Raw genomic sequence first — 19340 nt, forward strand, 5'->3', positions numbered from 1 at the left:
CTGAGCGACCCACCGCCCCCCCCCCCCCCCCAGGGCGCAGCGCGGGCAGCGGGGCGCAGGTGGGCTCGGGGGCGTGTGGCAGGAGGGTGGGGTAGATGGCAGGGCTGATGGGGGTGTCCGGGGGGGCGTGGGGGCGGGGCTGAGGGGGTGTTGGGGGGGTAGAGGTGGGGGCGGGGTAGATGGCAGAGCTGAAGGGGGTGGGGGGTAGACGGGGTGAAGGGTTGTCGGTCGGTGGTGGGTGGTAGGGCCGTGCAGGTGGGGTGGAGATGGCAAGGCTGGAGGGGGTGCCCGTGGGGGGCATGTGGTAGGGCTGTGCGGGTGGGGTAGAGGTGGGGGGCGGGGTAGATGGCTGGGCGGTGGGGGAGGGGGACTGCGCAGGTGGAGGTGTACGTGTACGTGGCAGGGTGCGAGGGAATGTGGCTGACCACGGGCTCAGCTCCCAGCCCTGACGTGCCCTGCTGGGGCTCTTGGTCCTAACCCAGTGTTGCCTGTTGTGTCAGTTGTGTGGTCCGCGTGAGGCTGGCTGGGGCGCATGAGCGGCCTTCCTGCAAAAGCCAGTGGGGATCTGAGAGGTTGAGTGGTGCGGGGTCTGGCAGGAGTTGCCCAGCTCTGGCAGCATGTTTGGCCAGGATACTTGCAGCTGATGTTAATTTTCTCGTGCGTGGGTACCCTGTGGAACTCCTTGTTCTGGATCTGAGGTGGGTGCACAAACCACTGGGGCCAGAGGAAGTCAGGATCTCCATGAAGTGCTCTTCTGTCTTTAGTGATGTGTGCAGAGATGGGAATGACTGGCCTGGTCAGGTCAGGTCATCTGCTCTTTGCCATGTGACGGTGGGAGGAATCTTTTCCCCACCTCATCCCAGCGTGGAGGCCCGCAGGTTTGGTCCCTGCATTACAAGGCCTGCCTTCGTTTGCTGGGGCTGGTGTTAACTTCCCCTGGAGGTAAGATGTGAGATGTGGATTCAAAATTTGATCTTGTATGGCAGCTCATGCAGTTAGCTGAGAGACCAGGTCCAATCAAAGTAATTTCTCCATCCACGGGGTGCATTTTTGCCTCCTGGTTAATGAACTCTCCTGAGCACATGGAATGCTGCCAGAGCAGCTGTGGCACCTGAACACACTTCAGAGGAGAAACTCCAGTCTGCTCTCTTAATAACATTCATGTTGTACACCCCAGTAACGGGTAGAGGGATGGCCCAGGAAGGCCCTGATTGCATCATGGGGCTGCCGGAGGTAATGCGCAGTAGGGAGAGCTGGGAGTACTGACACTTTGATCCCTGGAACACACTCAAAGGAGGAGGGAGGGTGGCTTGCATAGACTTGTGTTGTGTTACTCGTGACATGACTTTTATTTCTGAAGTAGGGAGGGATAGCTCAGTGGTTTGAGCATTGGCCTGCTCAACCCGGGGTTGTGAGCTTAATCCTTGAGGGGGCCATTTAAGGATCTGGGGCAAATAGATGGAAAAAAAATGTCAGGGATGGTGACAGGTTCTGCTGTGAGGGCAGGGGGCTGGACTCGATGACCTCTCAAGGTCCCTTCCAGTTCCATGAGATAGTTATATCGCTGTATAGAATACACAAATGCCCCTGGCAAACACTAACTTTCTCTGGGACTGGGCTTCAAACTTCCTTTCTGTTTTTGACATCCTCAGCTTGAACGGTTTCCCCAGAGTTAAAGTGTCTACTAGTGTACACATATCACATCTCAGTGGCTTTAGGGTGTGTTGTGGGTGGAGCTGTCTGCTGGTTCCACTCCCATTGTTTGCCATGTGGGGAGCTGGTGGGGCTGTGGTGGATGCTGTGGGCAAGGATACCTGGCCAAGTGCAAGGATGTTAGCTGCCTTGGTGAGGCAGGGCTGGGAGTGTAGGAGAGGGTGCATGAAGTATTCTTGGAATGGATTTTGATGTCTTTGTTTTCCAGAACCTGTTACCTTTGCTATGGACTGTTGTAAAGCCAGTTGGGCAGGTTTGCATCATGTCTGCCTTGTTACCCTGGCCCAGCAATGAAACACTGCTCTCTGCTTATCTGTGGTGAGAGAATTGATTGTAGCAGATCTCCTTGATTTGTGTTAGTACAGAATGGCCCCCAGGCTGTGCACGAGGCCCCAGAGGTCAGGAGCGTTGTGATTTCTAGCTGTGCCTAGACAGTGTAGCCATGTCTCCATATACGCCTGTGCAGTTCTTGATCCTGACTGGGCCCTTGGGCTGCTATTGGCCATTCTTATCCTTTAGGAGAGGGAATCATGCTCTCCTGCTGACTTGCTGGGGGACTCCAGTCAAGTTTCTCTCCCACTCGATGCTTTAGATTTCCTGTCTGTGAAATGGGGATAAAGCTTAGCTATTGCACAGCATACTTAATGGTTTGAAGGTGAAATTATATCCCATCCGGCTCCTTAATAGCTGGGGTTGCCTCCGTTCTCCCACGTTCCCATGGGGTAAGCTGCTGAGCTGTGATGTTCCAGCAGCAGGTTCCTTGGCTGACCCCTCAGCTGTTTGAATCTCAGGCTCCTACTGACCAGAGCACAGTGGAATCATGGAATCTCTGTGGCCTGGTATAGCTGCACGGGTGATGTTGGTTTTAATGTTTTGCCTCTTCACCTGAGAGAATGTTCATTGTTGGGTCATGCTGATTAGTAGTGAAATCACATTTGCTGCTGGGCCACGTTTTATTACGAGTTCTCAAATTCTATAAATGGCCTTGCATGCACACAGCACCTTTTTGTTTTGTTTTGTTTTAAATACTAAGTGTAAATGTTTTTACCTGAGTCTCTTAAAAAAGTATCAGCTCCCTCGATTATGCGGCTCCCCCCCCAGGTGTCCTGCAGGGTGTTTGTTTTCTGGGTATTGTCATTTAAACCTCAGAGGATTCTGTCTGCTGAGGTCCGTAGCCTTTGTGTTCCAGCTCTGTGTGGAGAGGAGATGTGCTGGAGGAAGTACTCTTGCTTTAGAGAAAGGGCTTGTTTTAGGTTAAGGACAAAGTGTGTGTCTGCTCTTTGACTGGAGGGCAAACTGCCATGGCTACGGTAGGACAGATGCACCTGACCGCGTGGTAGAAGAATGCTGCCTGGATCTTTGAGATGGAGATGGGTGAAAAACTAAAAGGGTTGACCCTCCATTGATCTGATGAGGCCTCAAAATTCACACTTCTGAGTGGGGACAGAAGCAGCTCTTGTGGGGACTCTCTCTGGGAGGTGGCAGCCTCATGGGCTTCTCTTCCTAGCTAAAAGTGCTAAAAACACAAGCAGGTTTGAACTGAAAGTAGCAGGTGGTGACAGCTTCCACTGTGGGGCCTGTGCTCTGGAAGGAGAGAGGTAGAGATCGTAGAGAGAAGACAATGTTCCCACAAAGAACTTAAGCCCTCTTCTGACTTCCCACCTAACTGTCCTTCCCCCAAGCATGCCAGTGGGCCTGACCAGCTGTGTGCTGTCTCCTGCAGCTCCCCAACTCAGGACCAGACATGATGCTGGCACGTTTCTAGCACGACGCAGAGGCAGGATTTCCTCACTGGGAGCAGACCAGTGACGTGATGGACTGAGGGCAAAGGGGAGGCCATTGGAACATCTAAATGGAAACTCCTGTTCCTTCGTTTTGCGCCCAGGCACCTCAGAGGTGTTCCTTACAGGCTGTGGGATGCCGCCCTGAGACACACTGATGCAAGGAAAGCTTTGTGGTGGCTAATCAACTGAACGTGAGTTCTCTGTGCAGTACAGCAGCCTTGTAAAAGTGTATATGGTTGTATAGACAGGAATATAAGGTGTCAACATTGAGGTTATTTTAACTCTGTATTTGGCACAGGTGTGATCCCTAGTAAAATACTGTGCCCAGTTTTGTGTCCACCGTCAAGAGGGATGTTGATAAATTATAGAGCTCAGAAAAGAGCCAAGAGAATAACTAAAGGATGCCTTGTAGCAAGAGACAGCAGGAGTTTAGGCCATTTAGCTTAACAGACAGAAGGCTAAGGGGTGCGTTGGTCACGGTCTGTAAGTGTCTAATTGGGGAATAAACATTTGGATCTGGTCTAGCAGAGAGAGAGAGAATGTGTGCCCAGTACCTGGAAGTTAAAATTAAACAGTTTGAGACTGGAAATAAGGCCTGAATTTTTAAGCGAGGGTAATTTAGCTATTCATTGTGGGGGATTCTCCATCACTGGCCAAGAAAGGATGTATTTCTAGGTCTGCTCTAGTTCCAAGTCAGTACTCAGGGAAGTTCTCTGGTCAGATTAGACAGGAGTCAAAGGAGAGGAACAGAAGGAATGATAGAAGGGTTAGAAAACCTGATCCATGAGAGAAGTTTAAAGAAATTGTTTCGTCTTGAGGCAAGATGATTGCGGGGTTGGAGGGGGACTGAGAAGTCTTCAGATAGTTGAGCAGATGTTACAAAGATGGCTGTGATCGTTCTCCATGACCACTGAAGGCACAGGACATGATGTCTTGGGTTTGGTCTGCAGCAAGGGAGATTGCAGTTGGATATTGGGAAAAACTTTTGAACTCTCAGGGGAGTTCAGCTCTGGAATTGGCTTGTGAGGGAGGCTGCATCCAGGAGGGTCTTGAGAACAGGTTGGACGAACCCATCAGGGATGGACTCTAGGGCTAGCCCAGGAGGTGGACATGCTTGTTGTTTTCTGATGCCTTGGAATCTGCATCTACTTCAGGAGCTCTGCAGAGGCCACTTCTGGCTGCAGTGGGGAAGACCAGACATGGCTGCGGGTGCGAATGCTCCACCTAGGGTGGAAGTGGGTTAGACAGGAGTCATCACAAAAAAGGCTCTTGTGTTCAGAGCCACTAACGGGGCAGATGAGCTGGTGCTAGATGAGCAGAGCTGGGCAGAGGGGTTGGCTGTTCCCAGCCCCTTGGGGTACTGACAAGGGGTTCTCAGTAAAGTGAGAAGCTGGTAGCAGTGTGAGTTTGGGAAGGTGGGACTTTTCCTTCTAAATACTACCAAAGCAGGCAGGGGCCAGACTGGGATGTGGGCCCAGCACAGAGTTCCAGAGTCAGAGCAGAGGAAGCCCTGGAGAATGTGAGCTGAGGTGGAGCCAAGGCAGTGTCGACAGGGTGGTGCTGCAGGACAGTTAGAGGTCTGTGGAGACTTAGGGGAGGAAGGAGTAGGAAGTTGCCATGGTACAGATGGGGAGGTGAGTGGGGAGCTGCAGCCCTCTGAGGAGAGGGAGATGGTGGATCAGCCAATCTGTCTTCTGCCAAGACAGAGCCGTTCCTTGCAAGCTGTGAAACTGCTCCTCTGTGGAGGGTCCGGCTGATTCTGTGCCCCAGCCTAGTGCAGCTGGGGACACCCAAGAGCCTTTGCTAAGGTGGTGGCACATCTCAGAAAATAGCCTGTCCCTGGCCAGGCCCGGAGGCAGGCATTTCTGGTGCACTTTCCTCTGCTCTCCCTGCAGCTCTGAGTCACTACAGCCGTGGTGCCCAAGACAAATTCACCCGATCGCCACAGTGCCCCCCCCATGCAGCGAGATTACTCACGATGGCTGGAGCCGCAGCTGAGTTAGCCACACTGTGGCTGGAGCAGCTGCCGCCACGTGAGCTGCCCTGGGGCTGGAGCCCAGAGTAGCCTCCTCCGCCTTGCACTTATCCCACCACCATGTGGCAGGGTGCGTGCGCTGAGCAGCCAGAAGGGTGCCCACATGAGCAGCTCTCCTAAGCCACATTCACCATATACCGCCACCCCATTCGGCCACATGTGGCCAACGGGGAGCGTATTGGACGCCACAAGACTACGGGTCCTCTCTAAACAGCTGCTGCATCTCCCCAAGGGGTGGCGGTGAGGAGCACATTTTGGGTGTCCCTCAGGCTGTCCCAGTGCCCACGAGAGTTAGCAGAGCACTTTGGCAGGAGAGTGAATCTCCACCAGGGCACGTAATGCTTTGCTGGCTAGCCTGCCCCTGGGCTGGGAAGGGTGTGGGCCATAGGGCGTGGTTTGGCCATGATCACGTCACAATCTGGTTACTCCAGCTAAACCAGAGGCCTGCTGGTTCATTGCCAGCCTGTTCCCTGGGCCCAGCCAGCTATGCCCCAGCACGGAGGGAATGTCTCCGGTAGTGATCTAACGGTGGCGGGGTGAGGCCAGCTGTGTGCTTCCCAGGAGCGCGTGGGGAGCTGCATGCTGTGTCGCAGGGCAGTCTGAAAGGGACTGCTCTCTCTCTGTCTCACCAGCCCAAACTAGGGACGCCACCCGGCACTGCGTGCGGGGGAGGGGAGCTATCTCCTGGCATCATGATCCGGAGACTCTTGGACCGGCCCTGCACCTTGGCCCTGCTCATCTGCTTCCAGTTTGCCTTCATGATGTACTTCTCCTTCGGAGGCTTCCGGAACCTGACCTCCATCTTCGGGCGTGACACGAACCCCGTCTTCGACTACTCCCGCACCCATGACGTGTACACCAACCTGAGCCGCCTCCTGCCCCGGCCGCCTCCAGCAGGCAGCCACACAGGGTCCTTGCCCTACTGCCCCGAGCGCTCACCCTACCTCAGTAAGTTGTGTGCAGGGATGGTGGAGGAGATGCAGGCCAGGAGCCCTGTGTAGGAGGGGCAATTGCTGGGGTGCAGGCTGCAGGCCAGGAGCCCCAGGAGGGGTGGGGTTGGTGGTGCAGGCTGGCAGCCCTGTGGGGGAGGGGGGATTGCTGGGGTGCAGGGGGTTGGTGGGGTGCTGGCTGGGAGCCCTGTGGGGGAGGGGGGATTGCTGGGGTGCAGGGGGTCGGTGGGGTGCTGGCTGGGAGCCTGGCATGGGAGGGAGCCTCGCTGTCAGGTGAAGGATGAACCTGAAGGTTACTCAGCTGGGCTCACAGCAGCCCTCACTCTCCAAAGCCTTGTACTCCCCCCCCACACCACCCATGCGATGTCAGGCGCCCTTGAGCATTGCCCAAGCCCCCTGCGCCTGCTTGGCTGGGTCGCTTTCCAGGCCCGTGCCTGCTGAGCGCCTTAGCAATGGCCACGGGGGGAGGGGGAACATTTGGGGCAGTAGCTGAGGGGTCTGAGTGCCCAGTGCTGACTGGGGGTGAGCCAAAGGCACCAGCACGGGGGGCTGTGTAGTGTGTTTGGATGGTGGTGTGGATGCCTCTGGATGTGTGGGCAGGTACCAGGATTGGGCTGTGGAGTGAGCTGGCCAGCCTGGGGGCCTCGGCTGGGCACGCTCTGGGGCTGTGGGCCCATAGGCAGCGTGGTGGGCTGTGAGTCCCTCTTCTCATGATGCCAGCTGTGCTCTTGCCCTGCAGTTGGGCCCCTGACTGTGAGCTTCAGCCAGGTGCCGACACTGAAGCAGATCCTGGAGAAGAACCCCGGCGTGAGGGAAGGGGGCAGGTACCGTCCCTTGACCTGTGAGCCCCGCTCCCGTACAGCCGTCCTCATCCCTCACCGCAATCGGGAGACACACCTGCGGCACCTGCTCTACTACCTGCACCCCTTCCTGCAGCGCCAGCAGCTGCAGTACGGCATCTATGTCATCCACCAGGTGGGTCTTCGCTCGCCCTGCACCTGGCTGGGGCACCGTACGGGCCATCCCTGTGGCTTGGTGCTCCTTCACTGGCCTGTCTGAGCACCTTGCACTGCCCTGCTTCAGGCTGGGAACTCCACCTTCAACCGGGCCAAGCTGCTGAACGTGGGGGTGAAGGAGGCTCTGAAGGACGAGGAGTGGGACTGCCTCTTCCTCCACGACGTTGACCTCATCCCCGAGAACGACCACAACCTGTACACGTGCGACCCCTGGAGCCCCAAGCACGTCTCCGTCGCCATGAACAAGTTTGGCTACAGGTGAGCTGTCGCGTGCCATTGGCCCTCCGGGCGTCCCGCCACACAGGCTGCCGTGCTCGTCACTGGGTGCTGGGGCAGAGAATCGGACTGAAACCAGCAGCTGCCACTCGCCATAGGCAGGTGTTCTTCAGTCCTGCCCCTGTGATGCCCGCTGCTCCCTTCCTGGGCTGCCCTGCCTTGCCCGGCCCCCACAGCCCCCTGTTGTTCATGTCTGTGCTACCCTGCCAGGGCCCTTGAGTCCCACTCTGATGGCCTGGGCCTGTGCCTGAGCTGCTCTGCCAGGGCCCATGTCCCCTGCTCTTCCATGGCTGGCTGCGCGCTCGGTTAATACCAGCTGTGCCTGTCACCATCGTGGCTTTTCACTGCAGATTGACGCCGTCCATCTGGCGCCTGATACGCCAGCCAGCCTGCCCAGGGCAGGTACTGGGCTCTGGGCTGGTTCCTCCAGGGACTGGCATACTGGCTCTGCCGGCTGGTCTCAGTCCCCCTCCCCATCTCTCCTCCAGCCTCCCATATGCCCAGTACTTCGGCGGCGTGTCGGCGCTCACCCCCAATCAGTACCTGAAAATGAACGGCTTCCCCAACGAGTACTGGGGCTGGGGCGGGGAGGACGACGACATTGCTGCCAGGTGAGTCGCTTCCAGCACCTGGCCTGGCTCTCGCCCCTCCTGCTGCACTGGGGGTGTAGCTAGCACCTTTGTCCCCACCCCACTGCTGGCCTGGGGTCTGTGCGCTTCCTCCCCTGCCGAGGGCAGGCCCAGTGCCCCCGGCTGGCCACACGGGGTCCTGCTGACTAGAGACACGGTTGAGGGAGCACTGGGGAGCCTGGGAATTCCAGCTGCTCTGCCCCAAGCCCTGGGGCCTTGGCCCACTCCCCTGCTCAGGCAGCTTCTGTCGCGGGGGGCACCACCGAGCTGCAGGGTGAGGAGCTGGCCCAGCGGGTGGGCAGCCCTGTGCAGGAGGGGTGTGACTGTACCACCGTCTCCCCACATTGGCTTAAAGCAGCTGCCTCACCCCCGTGCACAGCAGGGTGGAGACTGCTTGGCCCATCCTGCCTTCTGCTCCCCTGGCCTTGGGCTGCAGGCACCAGGCACTGGCTCCCTGAGGATCTGTCACCTCTTCCGCTCTCCAGGCTGGGAGGCATCTCTGCTGCCATCGCTGCCTTGGCGCTGGGAGTGTGCTGGGCCCCAATGGGACGGGTGCAGCCGCAGTGCTCTTGGGCAGGGCCTGCTTACTGCCAGGGCTGGCCGAGCTGGCAGCAGGAAGGCATGGGGCTCTGGTCTTGTCACCCACAGCCTGAGCCGAGGGGTCGGCAGCAGCGTCTCTGGCGGTCTGAGCCCAGTGACAGCACGTCCCTCTGGGACATCCCACTTCCCTAACTGGGACCTGCAGAGGCTGAGATTCTCGTGCTCCAGTGGCCCTGCACTTGCATCCCGCCATGTGGGGCTGGGTCTCATTGCCAGCACCACTGCAAACCACAGCTGGCCCTCATTGGTCCTCGTCCCCACATCACGTAGTCTGTGGCTGGGCCTCATTTCCCCCCACCTCGCGGCTGTCTCATTGGCTCTGGCTCTCCCCTCCTCCCCATGTGGCTGTCGCTCCTTGGCCCTGGCGCACCCCTTCTCTGTAGCCCTGGCTGTCTCTCACCTTCTCTCTCTTCTCTCCACTCCTGGCTCTCGGGACTCTTTGCATGCTCATTTCTCACTCAGGGCCATTGCCAGCCATGCTGAGGTAGGTCCAGCACCACGGGAGGGTGGCGGGTCTGTAGCAGAGCTAGCAGGGAGACCCATTGCCCTAGCGGAGTGGAGGCAGGGTCCTTGGGACGCTGTGCTACTAGGGCTGCCCTGGCCCTGCTGGCCTGGTGCATGGATCCCTGGCCAGCCACCCGGTTCCAAGTGGGGAGAACTGGCTCCTGGAGCGGGCTGGGGCGGTGCTGCACCTTCTCGAGCACAGGTCTCTTTGCTGTCTGGCTCTTGGAGTTCAGGCCCAGTGCAGGGCCCTGCAGCTGGCTGCTTGGTGCACAGCAGCGAGCGGGGCAGAGCTTGCAGCTCCGGCGCTGGGCACCACACTGAGGCTCATGTGTCCTGTGTCTCCAGGGTGCGCTTGGCTGGCATGAAGATCGCCCGCCCCCCCATCTCGGTCGGCCACTACAAGATGGTGAAGCACAAAGGCGACCAGGGCAACGAAGAGAATCCGCACCGGTGAGTGCGTGTGCTGGGGCCCCACCCTGCTGTGCTCCTGGTTGGACTGAGCGGGGGTCCCAGAGGGTGGGGGCAGGGCCGGACGGAGCCCCTGCACTGACTCGCTGCCCCACCCCACCCCCCAGGTTTGACCTGCTGATCCGGACGCAGAGGATGTGGACGCAGGACGGCATGAACTCGCTCACCTACACGCTGCTGGCCAAGGAGCTGCAGCCCCTCTACACCAACATCACTGCTGACATCGGGACCAACCCCCGGGCGCTGAAGAGCCAGAGGGGGCCTGCGCCTGGCTTTGGGGAGCAGAAGTACAAGAGAGGGACCAACCACGAGTTCAGGCAGGAGATGCTGCACAAAACACACCCTGCCAAGCTGTCCTGGGCCATGGCAAACTGGGGGGAGCAGCCCCCACATCTGCCCAAGACACCTGGACAGGAGGCTGGCTGGGGGGTGCCCCCACCCCCGAAGACACACAGCGAGGGGCCTCGAGCCACGGCAGGCCAGCTGGGGGCCAGGGAAGGCTCCCCGAGGGGACCGGTGGATAGCTCTGGTCTGCAGGGTGGAGCTGCTCAGGGCACCCAGCCAAGTGCCAGCATCCCTCCACAGAGCCCTGAGACACTGCAGCACAGCCAGGAGCCCTCGGGCAAGGGAAAGCCTGAGTCTGGGGAAATGGATGTGGGTGGGGCTGCCTCACAGGCCGTGGCGCGAGGGCAGCTCCCCCAGACACAGTGGGACAATCAGACCATGCTGCAGAGTACCCGCTAAACAGAGGGGGTGCTGGACACCAGGCACGCAGTGGGGCAGCCCCAGCCATGTTGTGTGAACTGGGCCCTTCCTAGCTCCTGGAACAAATTTCATTTCCATTGGGCATGTTGAACTCAAAGCTCCCCAGTGCCGGGCGGGGGCCTGGCGCTCAGGACAGGAGCCGACGTGTCTGCAGCATGGCCCCTCTGTGAGTGGAGTCTGGTACCTCTGAGGCCTCTTTCTGGGGTTCATCAGCCAGCTGGCCCCAACCATTGTCTGCAAACTCAGCCCTGGTTTGGAGTCCCTCAGGCTGGGCGGGGAGGCAGGGACCGAAGGTTGTTCAGCCAGGGCCCGTCCTGCTGGGCAGAACATCTGGGCAGAGCCTGCTGATGTGGGAGGTAGGGGGTAGCTCCAGCAAGGCGGGAGCTGGGTTGTGCTGCATCTTCAGGACAGGCCCCAACCATGGGTGTGGTTACAGGGGGTCCCACGGAGCTGCCTGGCTGGCAGGCTCCTGCAGGGGGAAACAGCTGGCTCAGGCTGGGGTGGGGCAGTGCTGAGTTGTGCCCCCCTTGCTCCAGGATTCTGTGGCACTGGGGTGTTCAGGTCGGTCTGAGCTGTAGCTCTGCCCCTTCCCAGTCTGCTGCTGACCAGCTGAGCCTAAGTCCCTGCCTTGGACTGGAGCCATCTTGTGCCTCTCCAGCCTGAGCTGTGTGGGTGGGAGGGGGGAAGCCCAGCTCCTGCTGTGCCCTGGGGCAGGGGACCAAGGGCTTCTTGTGCTGGACCAGAGACCCCCACCCCAGCATCAGTGGGCATGGCCCCAGGGTGAACTGCTGCTCCTGAGCTTGCAGCAGGCCCCAGGCTGGGCAGAGTGAGACATGGGGGAAGAGGGAAGGCTGGTCTCTCACCCTTTTCCCTGGAGCTATTTAGCTTCAGTGCTGGACTTACACCACACTGGCCTCCAGCTCCTGCCATGTGATCCCTCTGCAGGTGGGAGGGTGGCAGCACAGGTGGGGAGCTGCTCTCCTGGGCTGGAGAGGAGACACTTTGGCTCCCTCCTTTCCCAGGGGCTGGTCCCCACCTTGTCCAGAGCTGTTCCAGCTGGGGGGCTACTAGCCTGGGCCCAGGTCCCCTTCCCTCCTGCACTGCTTATGTGGCTGGTTGTCCAGAAGCACCAGGGCATTTGGCACCAGCCCATTCCACTGGATCAGGTTGGGGCTACAGCAGCCAGGCCAGGGTTCATACGAAAAGCTACCCTGGGGCAGCTGGGGCCTTAGCCTTGCCCTGCTGCCCCTTACAGCTAGTGAGGCAAATGCTGGGAGCTCACCTCTCCAAGGCAGGATCCAAGGGCCAGGCTGGGATTTCAGTGTGCCTCTCCCAGCACTGACGGGCCGTGTCTTGCTGCAGGCCTGGCTTGTACCTGACTTTACAGCCTCTGGGGGCACCTTCCACAACCCTGAATTCACTTGAAGGAAAGGAGGGGGCTGAGTAGACTGTGCTCAGAGTGAGCTGGGCTGGTCCCCTCTCCCCCCACCCAGGAGGCTTGGCCAGCCCCAGGGCTGCTTCCCCTCCAGTGATGACAATTTGCTGTGGTTATTTATTGCAGAACATGTGCACTGCTGCATAAAATGTTTTGTCCTACACTGGCCCCTGGCTCCTCCCTTTGCAACATGCCCTCTCAGCAGCAAGGTGGGATGTCACAGCACCTGGTGGCTCACCCAGCTGCACACTCACAAGCACTTCTCAGGGTGCTGCTGCATCGCTTGAGTTCTTCTGTACATGACAGCATCAGCCCCTGGCACTAGGCCTAGCCCCATCTTGGCACCTCGCCAGGGAGAATTGTTCAGCAGAGCTGCACTTACAGGGGAGGGGGGCGACGGCAGGTTAAATGGGTCAATGATAAGTGCTGAGGTTGTGCAGGGACTCCCAGGTTGCCAAGGGAACTGCCCTCCTGCTGCCACCCTGCGCTGCTGAGCCCTTAAGTGACCACAGAGGAGAGATTCGAGTGCCACCTACTGGGGACAGCCTGTGTTCCTAGGGGTGGTGCACATTCACACAGGCCTTTGTGCACCATAACATTTATTCTGCCCCTGGATGGAAAAAATTAGAGGGAACACTGCTGCTGAGCTCCACCCCAGCAGAAGGACCCCCCCGACTCTTCGGTTAAAGGCAGCCTGGCCTGAAGCCCTGCTGGAGAGGACAGGCAAGGGAGATGGCCCCCACCATCAGGCTGGCACCTCAGCACTGTTGAAAACAGATAATGCTGCAGCCATAAGCTGCTGGGAGGCAGCACTCCAGCCTCCTCTCCTTGCTCCCTGCTGCCAGGGGGAGGCTTTTACTGCCCGTGGCCTCCCGCAGGACATGACAGGCCCACCGGCCTAGGGCAGGAAGCCAGGCCCCAGTGCTCTCAGAAGGCGGCAGCTTTTCCTCATGCTGTGAGCACCCAGTGCCTGGCTGGGGTGTCACTGTGCTCCAGTTAGTTCAAGCATCAGGTGCTGGAGGCTAGTCAGACCTGGCCAAGTAGCTGCGTGACAGCGGTCTTGGCGTTGTAGATACAGTCATTCATGGAGACACCCTGGTAGGAAGCCCCAATCAGGCTCAGCGGCAGTCCCTGCTCCTCCAGGTACTGGTTGATGGTCTCTGCCAAGGAGGAATAGAGGTAAGGACAGAGGAGCTGTAGGGGCTCCCTGTCTGTGCCAATAAATCCCATCTTTGACCATGTGGCTGAGATGTCACAGTGAGAGGCCCCACCACCCAGCCCAGGACCCCATCCCCTGGGACATCCTTCCAACCAGCCAGGGGCAGCCCAGGGCGGTGCACCTTACCTATCCTCTGCCAGTGGCCGAGCACATACTGGGGGATGGCAGCCTGCGGACAGAGCAAAGACAGGTGAGAGGTGCTTTGTCTCCCGTTGTTCCCAGTGCTGCCCACATCCACCCCACCTACCTTGAGCACCTTGACGATTGTGCGGGAAGGCTCGGTCCCCAGCCCCAGGTGTGCCCTCACTGCCTCCTTGGCACGGCTCAGCAGCAGGGCTGGAGGCACCACGCCTGGGTCCCCAAAGTCCTGTTCGAACCATGCACCGCCCAGCATCACCTGTAAGCAGTGAGACGTCCGCTCGGAGGGGCCGGATCTTGGCTAGGGGCCAACAAGGCTCTGCTGCCGTGCATGGGGTGCCATTGTCTGCTCCAGAAAGCCAGGAGCTCCCTGCCCTCAACAGGGCCTAGTCTGGCCCCAAACCAAGCAGCCAGGAGGGCAGAGCTAAGGCCCAGCCAGGCTGTCCCTGAGCCTGGGAAAAGCCCACAGCATGCTGGGGGCTGGAGCGCCCACCAGCAGGCCCTACCCATCAGCTCCTCACCCAGCCTCCCTGCAGGCAGGAGGCACTGAGGTGGGAAGGGCCAAGGAAGAAGTGAGTTGGTGTCAAGCACCTGCGTGCCTTGTGACCGGAGCCAGGCTGCCAGGGCCCACAGCCAGACCCGTGTCCAGTCCCCTCTGCCACCGGCAAGCCACCTGGAGGGAGCAGGGGGGTGTGCTCACCGTGAGCCGCACAGAAGGGCCACCGCTGCCATTCTGCTCCGGGAAGGAAACCGAGTCATAGACAATGCCCAGCAGGGAGCTGTCTTCAGACGAGGGCACCAGGTGCCCAAAGCCCTAGGCAGAGACAAGAGCCTCCTGTCACCCCCAGGGCCTGCCCCTACTTCCCCAGGGGAGACAGCAGCTGGATGGACAGACACCCTGCCCCCACCCCCAGCTCTGCACTCAGCTTGCTGGCAGCTCCCCGCAGCCACTGGCTCCTCCCTGGATGAGGTAGGGTCCTGGGACACCAGGCCAAGGCTGTAGGGGGTTCCCGCTTCCTGCTCAGCCCCAGGTAACGCTGGTTGCCCAGGCGAGGGGGCTACAGTGGTTTGGGGTGGCAGACAGGATCCTACCCAGTCTCACCATGATGGGCAGCGTGGCGCCGTCATACTGCAGGTTCACCACAGCCACGGACACAGCCCCAATACTGCGCAGCTCCTGGGCCAGCAGCTCAGCCCAGCTGGGGAGAAGAACCGCCAGAGCTGGAAACAGAGACTTGCCTCAGCGGGGGCACAGGGGGCTGGGACCCCTCCCCACTGCTCAGAGCTTGCATGCTGGTTCCAGGCCATGGCCAGGAAGAGGACACAGGTGTGCAGACCCAGCCCACACCCCTGCCCCAAGGGGAAGGTTCCCTGAGCCGGAGGCAGCACCCAGGCCCCCTGCTGAACAAAGCTCCCAGCTCCCACATCCTAGTGTGCGCAGATGGCCCCATGGGAGCACAGCGACTACAGCGCCTCAGCAGAGCAGAGGGGCTGTCCTCAGCACAGGCTCCCCCCTACCTCGGGCCGGGAGGGCACTGATCACGTGGTCTGCGCTCAGGCTGCCGTCCTCCAGGGTGATCTGGATGGGAAAGGCGCAGTCAGAGCAAGGACCCCAGCAAGGCTGGGTCAACACCCCTGCCCCCCAGAGCACAGGGGGCTTCCCAAGGAGGAAGGAAAGTGGCCACGCTGGGAAGAGAACTCAGGAGTCCTGGCTCCCACCCTCCTGGCCAGCCTGTTGTGTTCTCAGCTGACTGGGGCAATGGAAGTGTTCCACAAGGAAGCACAGCGACCAGTTGAGGCTCAGTCGTGGTTTAACCCTCTGATGCCCAGCTCCCCTCCCCCATTCGGTGCCCCAGCAGAGCCCTGCGGTTCAGAGGGGGTCTGGGAAGATGCGTGCACCCTGCTGCTGCCCCTACCTGCCAGCCCTCAGGTGCCGCCCACTCCAGGCGCCGCAGGTGGGCGTGGCAGTGAATCTCCACCCCTCGCCGGCTCAGGAAGTCCTGCAGGGCCTCAGGCAGCATCTCCAAGCCCCCCCGCAGTGACCACTGGCTCCAGCGCTCCTCCTGGGCCCTGCGGCTCAGGGCCGAGTCCAGAGCAGGGCCCTTCCCTGGGAGCAGAGAGAAGGCTATGAGACCCATCCACAGTGCAGGGCCCCCAGGAAGCCCCAGTCTCCCAGCTGCCCAAATGGGCAGCAAAGAAAAGGGCCCCAGAGATCTGAGCTGGCCCTGGGCACCTGGCAGCACAAGACAGGCCACAGCACAGCCAGGCAGTGGGAGAGCAGGGCTCCGGCTCGGGCACACGCTCCTGTCCCTGGGGGAAGCCTTTCTGTAGCACAGCCGAGTGCACAGATGCACCCCTCTGGCCCTGGGGCTCCGTTGCCCCCTTTGTCGGAGGCTGCGTGGCCAGCGCTCACCTCCAGCCAGGGCCATCCCCAGGATGACAGAGCGCCACCTCTGCTCAGCCTCGAACAGCACCGGGAAGCAGGAGCGCACGCTCAGGGCCCGACAATCTCCAGCAAACACCCCCCGGCACAGGCTGTCGATGGCAATGTCAGCCAGCTGGGGAGCCAAAGGGAGAGGAGTGGTCAGGCCTGTCCTGTCCTGCCTTGCCGGGCGCAAGGGCCAGCCTCACCCACAGCTGCTGGGCATAGGCAAGAGATGGGATCTTCCCAGAAGGGCGAGTCTGTGTGAGCTGAGGAGACAGCTCTCACTCCCCCGCAGGACAGCCGCGTGAGGGGCCAGAGAGCACCCTGGAGCCGAGTGCTGCTTTCCATCCCCACAGCTGGCTGCACAGACCCAGGAGTGAGCAGAGACAGCCCTGGGTTCACCTGCCCTGCCCACCACCAGTCGAGGCGGCCAGCTGGCCCCAGAGCTCCAGCCCCAGACCAGGCTCAATTCCCCCAGCACAGAGCACAGCCTGGAGAAGGTAGCCAGCGCCAAGCCAACAGTCAGACCAGACCACCACCCTCTTCCCCCCAGCACTCCCCTCACACTCCCCATGCTAATGGGCACAGGCAAGCGCCAGGCCTGTAGTCAGACACACCCCACCCAGCCCCGGCAGGTTTCCCTTGCACTTGAGCGGAGGAAGCAGGGGCCAAGTACAGGAGCCTCCACTCTGCAGCAGCCCCCCTCATGGGGCTCTCAGCACAAGGTTCCCCTCAGATCCTGGGTTCCCTCTCCCCACCACTCAATGGTGCTGACCTAAAGGCCTGCCCAGGCTACCCGGCAGCCCCTTCAGCCCCCACCTCCTCTAGCACTTCCCCCTCGGGCCCCAGAGCACGGTGGCAGTTAGGGTCTCCACCACTGATGTTCCCTCTAATATTTCCCAGCCATGTGCAGAATACTTTATTTACATGCGCCAAGGCACATGAACGTGCACCGTCAACCAACCCCACAAAACCCAGTCGTGCGCATTCTGGGCTCTAGAGCGGCCACACAAGCACACAGCTGACAGGGCACACTGCCCACCACCAGGACTCAGGCATGACCAGCTGGGGCAGAGTGAGGAATAGAACCCAGGACCTTGACTCCCGCATGCAGCTGACGGCAGCCAGGCATGAGGAGAGCTCAGCAGCCTGGCCTCAGGGCAGCTGGGTTCACAGCCTGGCTCTTACCAAAAGTGCCTTGGGTCTCCAGGAGCCTGGAGCAACAGGGGCTGAGGCAAGACCCCATGACAGCGCAGCACAGATCCCATGCTGCCGGAGGCAGGGCCCTGCCTGGCTCCCTTCCCCCACCCTCTGCAGGGTGCAGATAGGCAGAGCTGCTCCTGCCACACCCTGTGTCCCAGCCCCAGCCCTCTGCCTGAGCCCTGCTCCTCCCTAACCCCAGGCTCCCGGCCCAGCACAGAGTCCCACACACACCTCCTGGCTCCCAAGCCTGTGCAGGCTGGGCTCATACCTCCTTCCCGAAGCGGCGGCTCACAAAGCTGTGGATGGTCTCATCTGGCTGGGTGCCCCGGGGGGCTGCCAGCTCACGCAGCCCACTCCAGAGCAGGGGCCTGGTGAAGGGCGGCACCGTCCGCAGAACACCACTGCCAACAAACACAGAGGGGTCACCAGGCTCGGGCATGGTAGGCAGAGTGAACAGAGGCAGTGCAGTGGCTGGGCAGGGCCACGGGCAAGACCACCCACAGCAGCAGCTGCCGCCATGGGACACGTACCCAACACCAGACGGCAGCTTGTGCAGTGCCCCGCTCACATAGAGGTAACGGTTCTTGGAAGCCGGGTGGTCACCAGGCACTGGCAGGATGTCTGCATCCAAGCCAAGTTCAGAGACCTGGCAAGAGAAGAGCAGGGCAGATGGTGACTGTCCGGTGTCACTGGGTAAGGACAGCACCAAGGGGCCACGACCAACATCAAGGCTCCTGCTGCCCCAAAACTCCCTACCCCATAGCTGAGGCTGGGGGGGTCCTTATCACGCCAGGGTCCCTGTCCCTAACCGAGATGGGACAGGGCAGAGCAAGCAGCCGGCTTTGCCCAACTGCACACAGCTACTCCGCCTACCCCACCTGAACTGCCCCACAACCCAGTGGGGCTCCCAGCCCCTGTCTTAGGGGCTCCCACCTGGCTACAGAACCAACGCTCCATGTCCCTCTCCCACACCCCCTGCCGCAGGCTCTACCCACAGACCATGAGCAGCGTGTTCTTCCCCACAGTCCCAGCCGGTCGGATCCCTCTGGGGCCATGCTCGAATACGGCCCCATCTTCAGTGCGAGTGGAATGGAGCCAGCCACCCAGGCGGCCACTACCTTCCAGCAGGATTATCTGTGGGAAGCAGGGAGCCCATCAGGACAGGGCAGGGATGCAATTACCCCAGCTCTTGCAGGAGAGAACTCCTCTGGCTCAGTCAGCTCCCTATAACACCACAGCTCCTGGCACACATGGCTGTAGTAACCCTGGAGCGCAGCCCAGGCTCCCTAACTCCCAGACTGTGGCCTATTGAGGCCATTTTCCAGCACTGAGCTCCATGGTTGGCACTGGATTGTACTAGCTGCTTACTGGTGACCCTAGCGCCACAGAGCCTGGAAGCACGAGGTGGGAGAAGAGCCCAAGAGCCTGCCCCCAGCAGCTGGCACAGATGAGCCTGTCAGAAGAGGCAAAGAGCTGGCTGATGCCCAAACGGAGTGAGGTAGCTGTGATCAAAGGGCCCCTCAATGCCATAAAAGCCAGCACCATAACAGGTAGCATTTACCCCCATTGGCACTTCCAGCAGAGGCCATGGATGGAAGGTTGCGGGGAAGGGGCTCCTTTGCCCCTGGAAGGCAGGGCAGGGCAGCCCTTCTACTCTGTGGCCTCCACAGAAGAGCCTTAGCTGATCTCAGCACAGTGGGACGGCCCCACGATCAGCAACCCATTGCAACAGTGCACCCCACAGGTCTCACCTTGGGAGCGTTGGGGCTCTTGGCCAGGTGGTAGCAGGCAGTGAGGCCACTGATCCCACCACCCAGTACAGCCACCGTCCTCTGCATCCAGCAGCCTGGAGGAGAGAGGAGGGGGTGAGCACGGCCATGCGCCCACACTGGGATCAGCTGCTCCCCAACCCCCATCCTGGGGTCTCTGGGTCCAGACCCCACCTGGGAGCAGCAACACGAGACAGAGCCACACCTAGGACAGGGCCCATGGCATGTGCTGGGCTCAAGGTACTTGTTGCACTACCACACCCCAGCCCCCCACTGCCCCCCCTCCACCCAGCCCCGCACCTCCGCCCCGCACCCCCGCCCTCGGCCCCCCACCTCCGCCCGCAGACCCAAGACTCTGGCCCCTCTCACCCTGGGAACAAGCCGAAGGTTCGGTCGCCGCCGCGTTCGGGA

General features: G+C 60.4%; 2 protein-coding genes across 7 annotated transcripts; one reads left to right on the plus strand and one right to left on the minus strand.

Moving 5' to 3' along the window:
* Window positions 1-519: 519 nt before the first annotated feature.
* Window positions 520-12342, plus strand: B4GALT3 (beta-1,4-galactosyltransferase 3). 4 transcript variants are annotated; one of them, XM_074980822.1, is made up of 9 exons: window positions 521-942; window positions 1922-2031; window positions 3437-3688; window positions 6165-6480; window positions 7222-7457; window positions 7566-7756; window positions 8263-8385; window positions 9853-9957; window positions 10083-12342. In XM_074980822.1, the coding sequence occupies exons 4-9, from the start codon at window positions 6225-6227 to the stop codon at window positions 10717-10719; spliced, it is 1548 nt and encodes a 515-aa protein (XP_074836923.1). In that variant the 5' UTR covers window positions 521-942; window positions 1922-2031; window positions 3437-3688; window positions 6165-6224; the 3' UTR covers window positions 10720-12342. The 4 variants fall into 4 exon arrangements, with proteins under 4 accessions (XP_074836925.1, XP_074836923.1, XP_074836924.1 ...); XM_074980824.1 differs by lacking the exon at window positions 3437-3688 and having other exon boundaries at window positions 520-942; XM_074980823.1 differs by lacking the exon at window positions 1922-2031.
* Window positions 12343-12462: 120 nt separating this feature from the next.
* On the minus strand, window positions 12463-19340 carry PPOX (protoporphyrinogen oxidase). 3 transcript variants are annotated; one of them, XM_074980825.1, is made up of 13 exons: window positions 19299-19340; window positions 18912-19006; window positions 18160-18294; window positions 17691-17806; window positions 17429-17561; window positions 15946-16090; window positions 15449-15639; window positions 15051-15111; window positions 14635-14753; window positions 14233-14346; window positions 13642-13791; window positions 13521-13563; window positions 12463-13335 (listed from the first exon to the last, which is right to left on the minus strand). In XM_074980825.1, the coding sequence occupies exons 2-13, from the start codon at window positions 18996-18998 to the stop codon at window positions 13202-13204; spliced, it is 1428 nt and encodes a 475-aa protein (XP_074836926.1). In that variant the 5' UTR covers window positions 18999-19006; window positions 19299-19340; the 3' UTR covers window positions 12463-13201. The 3 variants fall into 3 exon arrangements, with proteins under 3 accessions (XP_074836926.1, XP_074836927.1, XP_074836928.1); XM_074980826.1 differs by lacking the exon at window positions 19299-19340 and adding an exon at window positions 19263-19280; XM_074980827.1 differs by lacking the exon at window positions 18160-18294 and having other exon boundaries at window positions 19299-19335.

This window comes from Carettochelys insculpta, chromosome 30 (genome assembly GCF_033958435.1).
Source record: "Carettochelys insculpta isolate YL-2023 chromosome 30, ASM3395843v1, whole genome shotgun sequence".
NCBI lineage: Eukaryota > Metazoa > Chordata > Testudines > Carettochelyidae > Carettochelys > Carettochelys insculpta.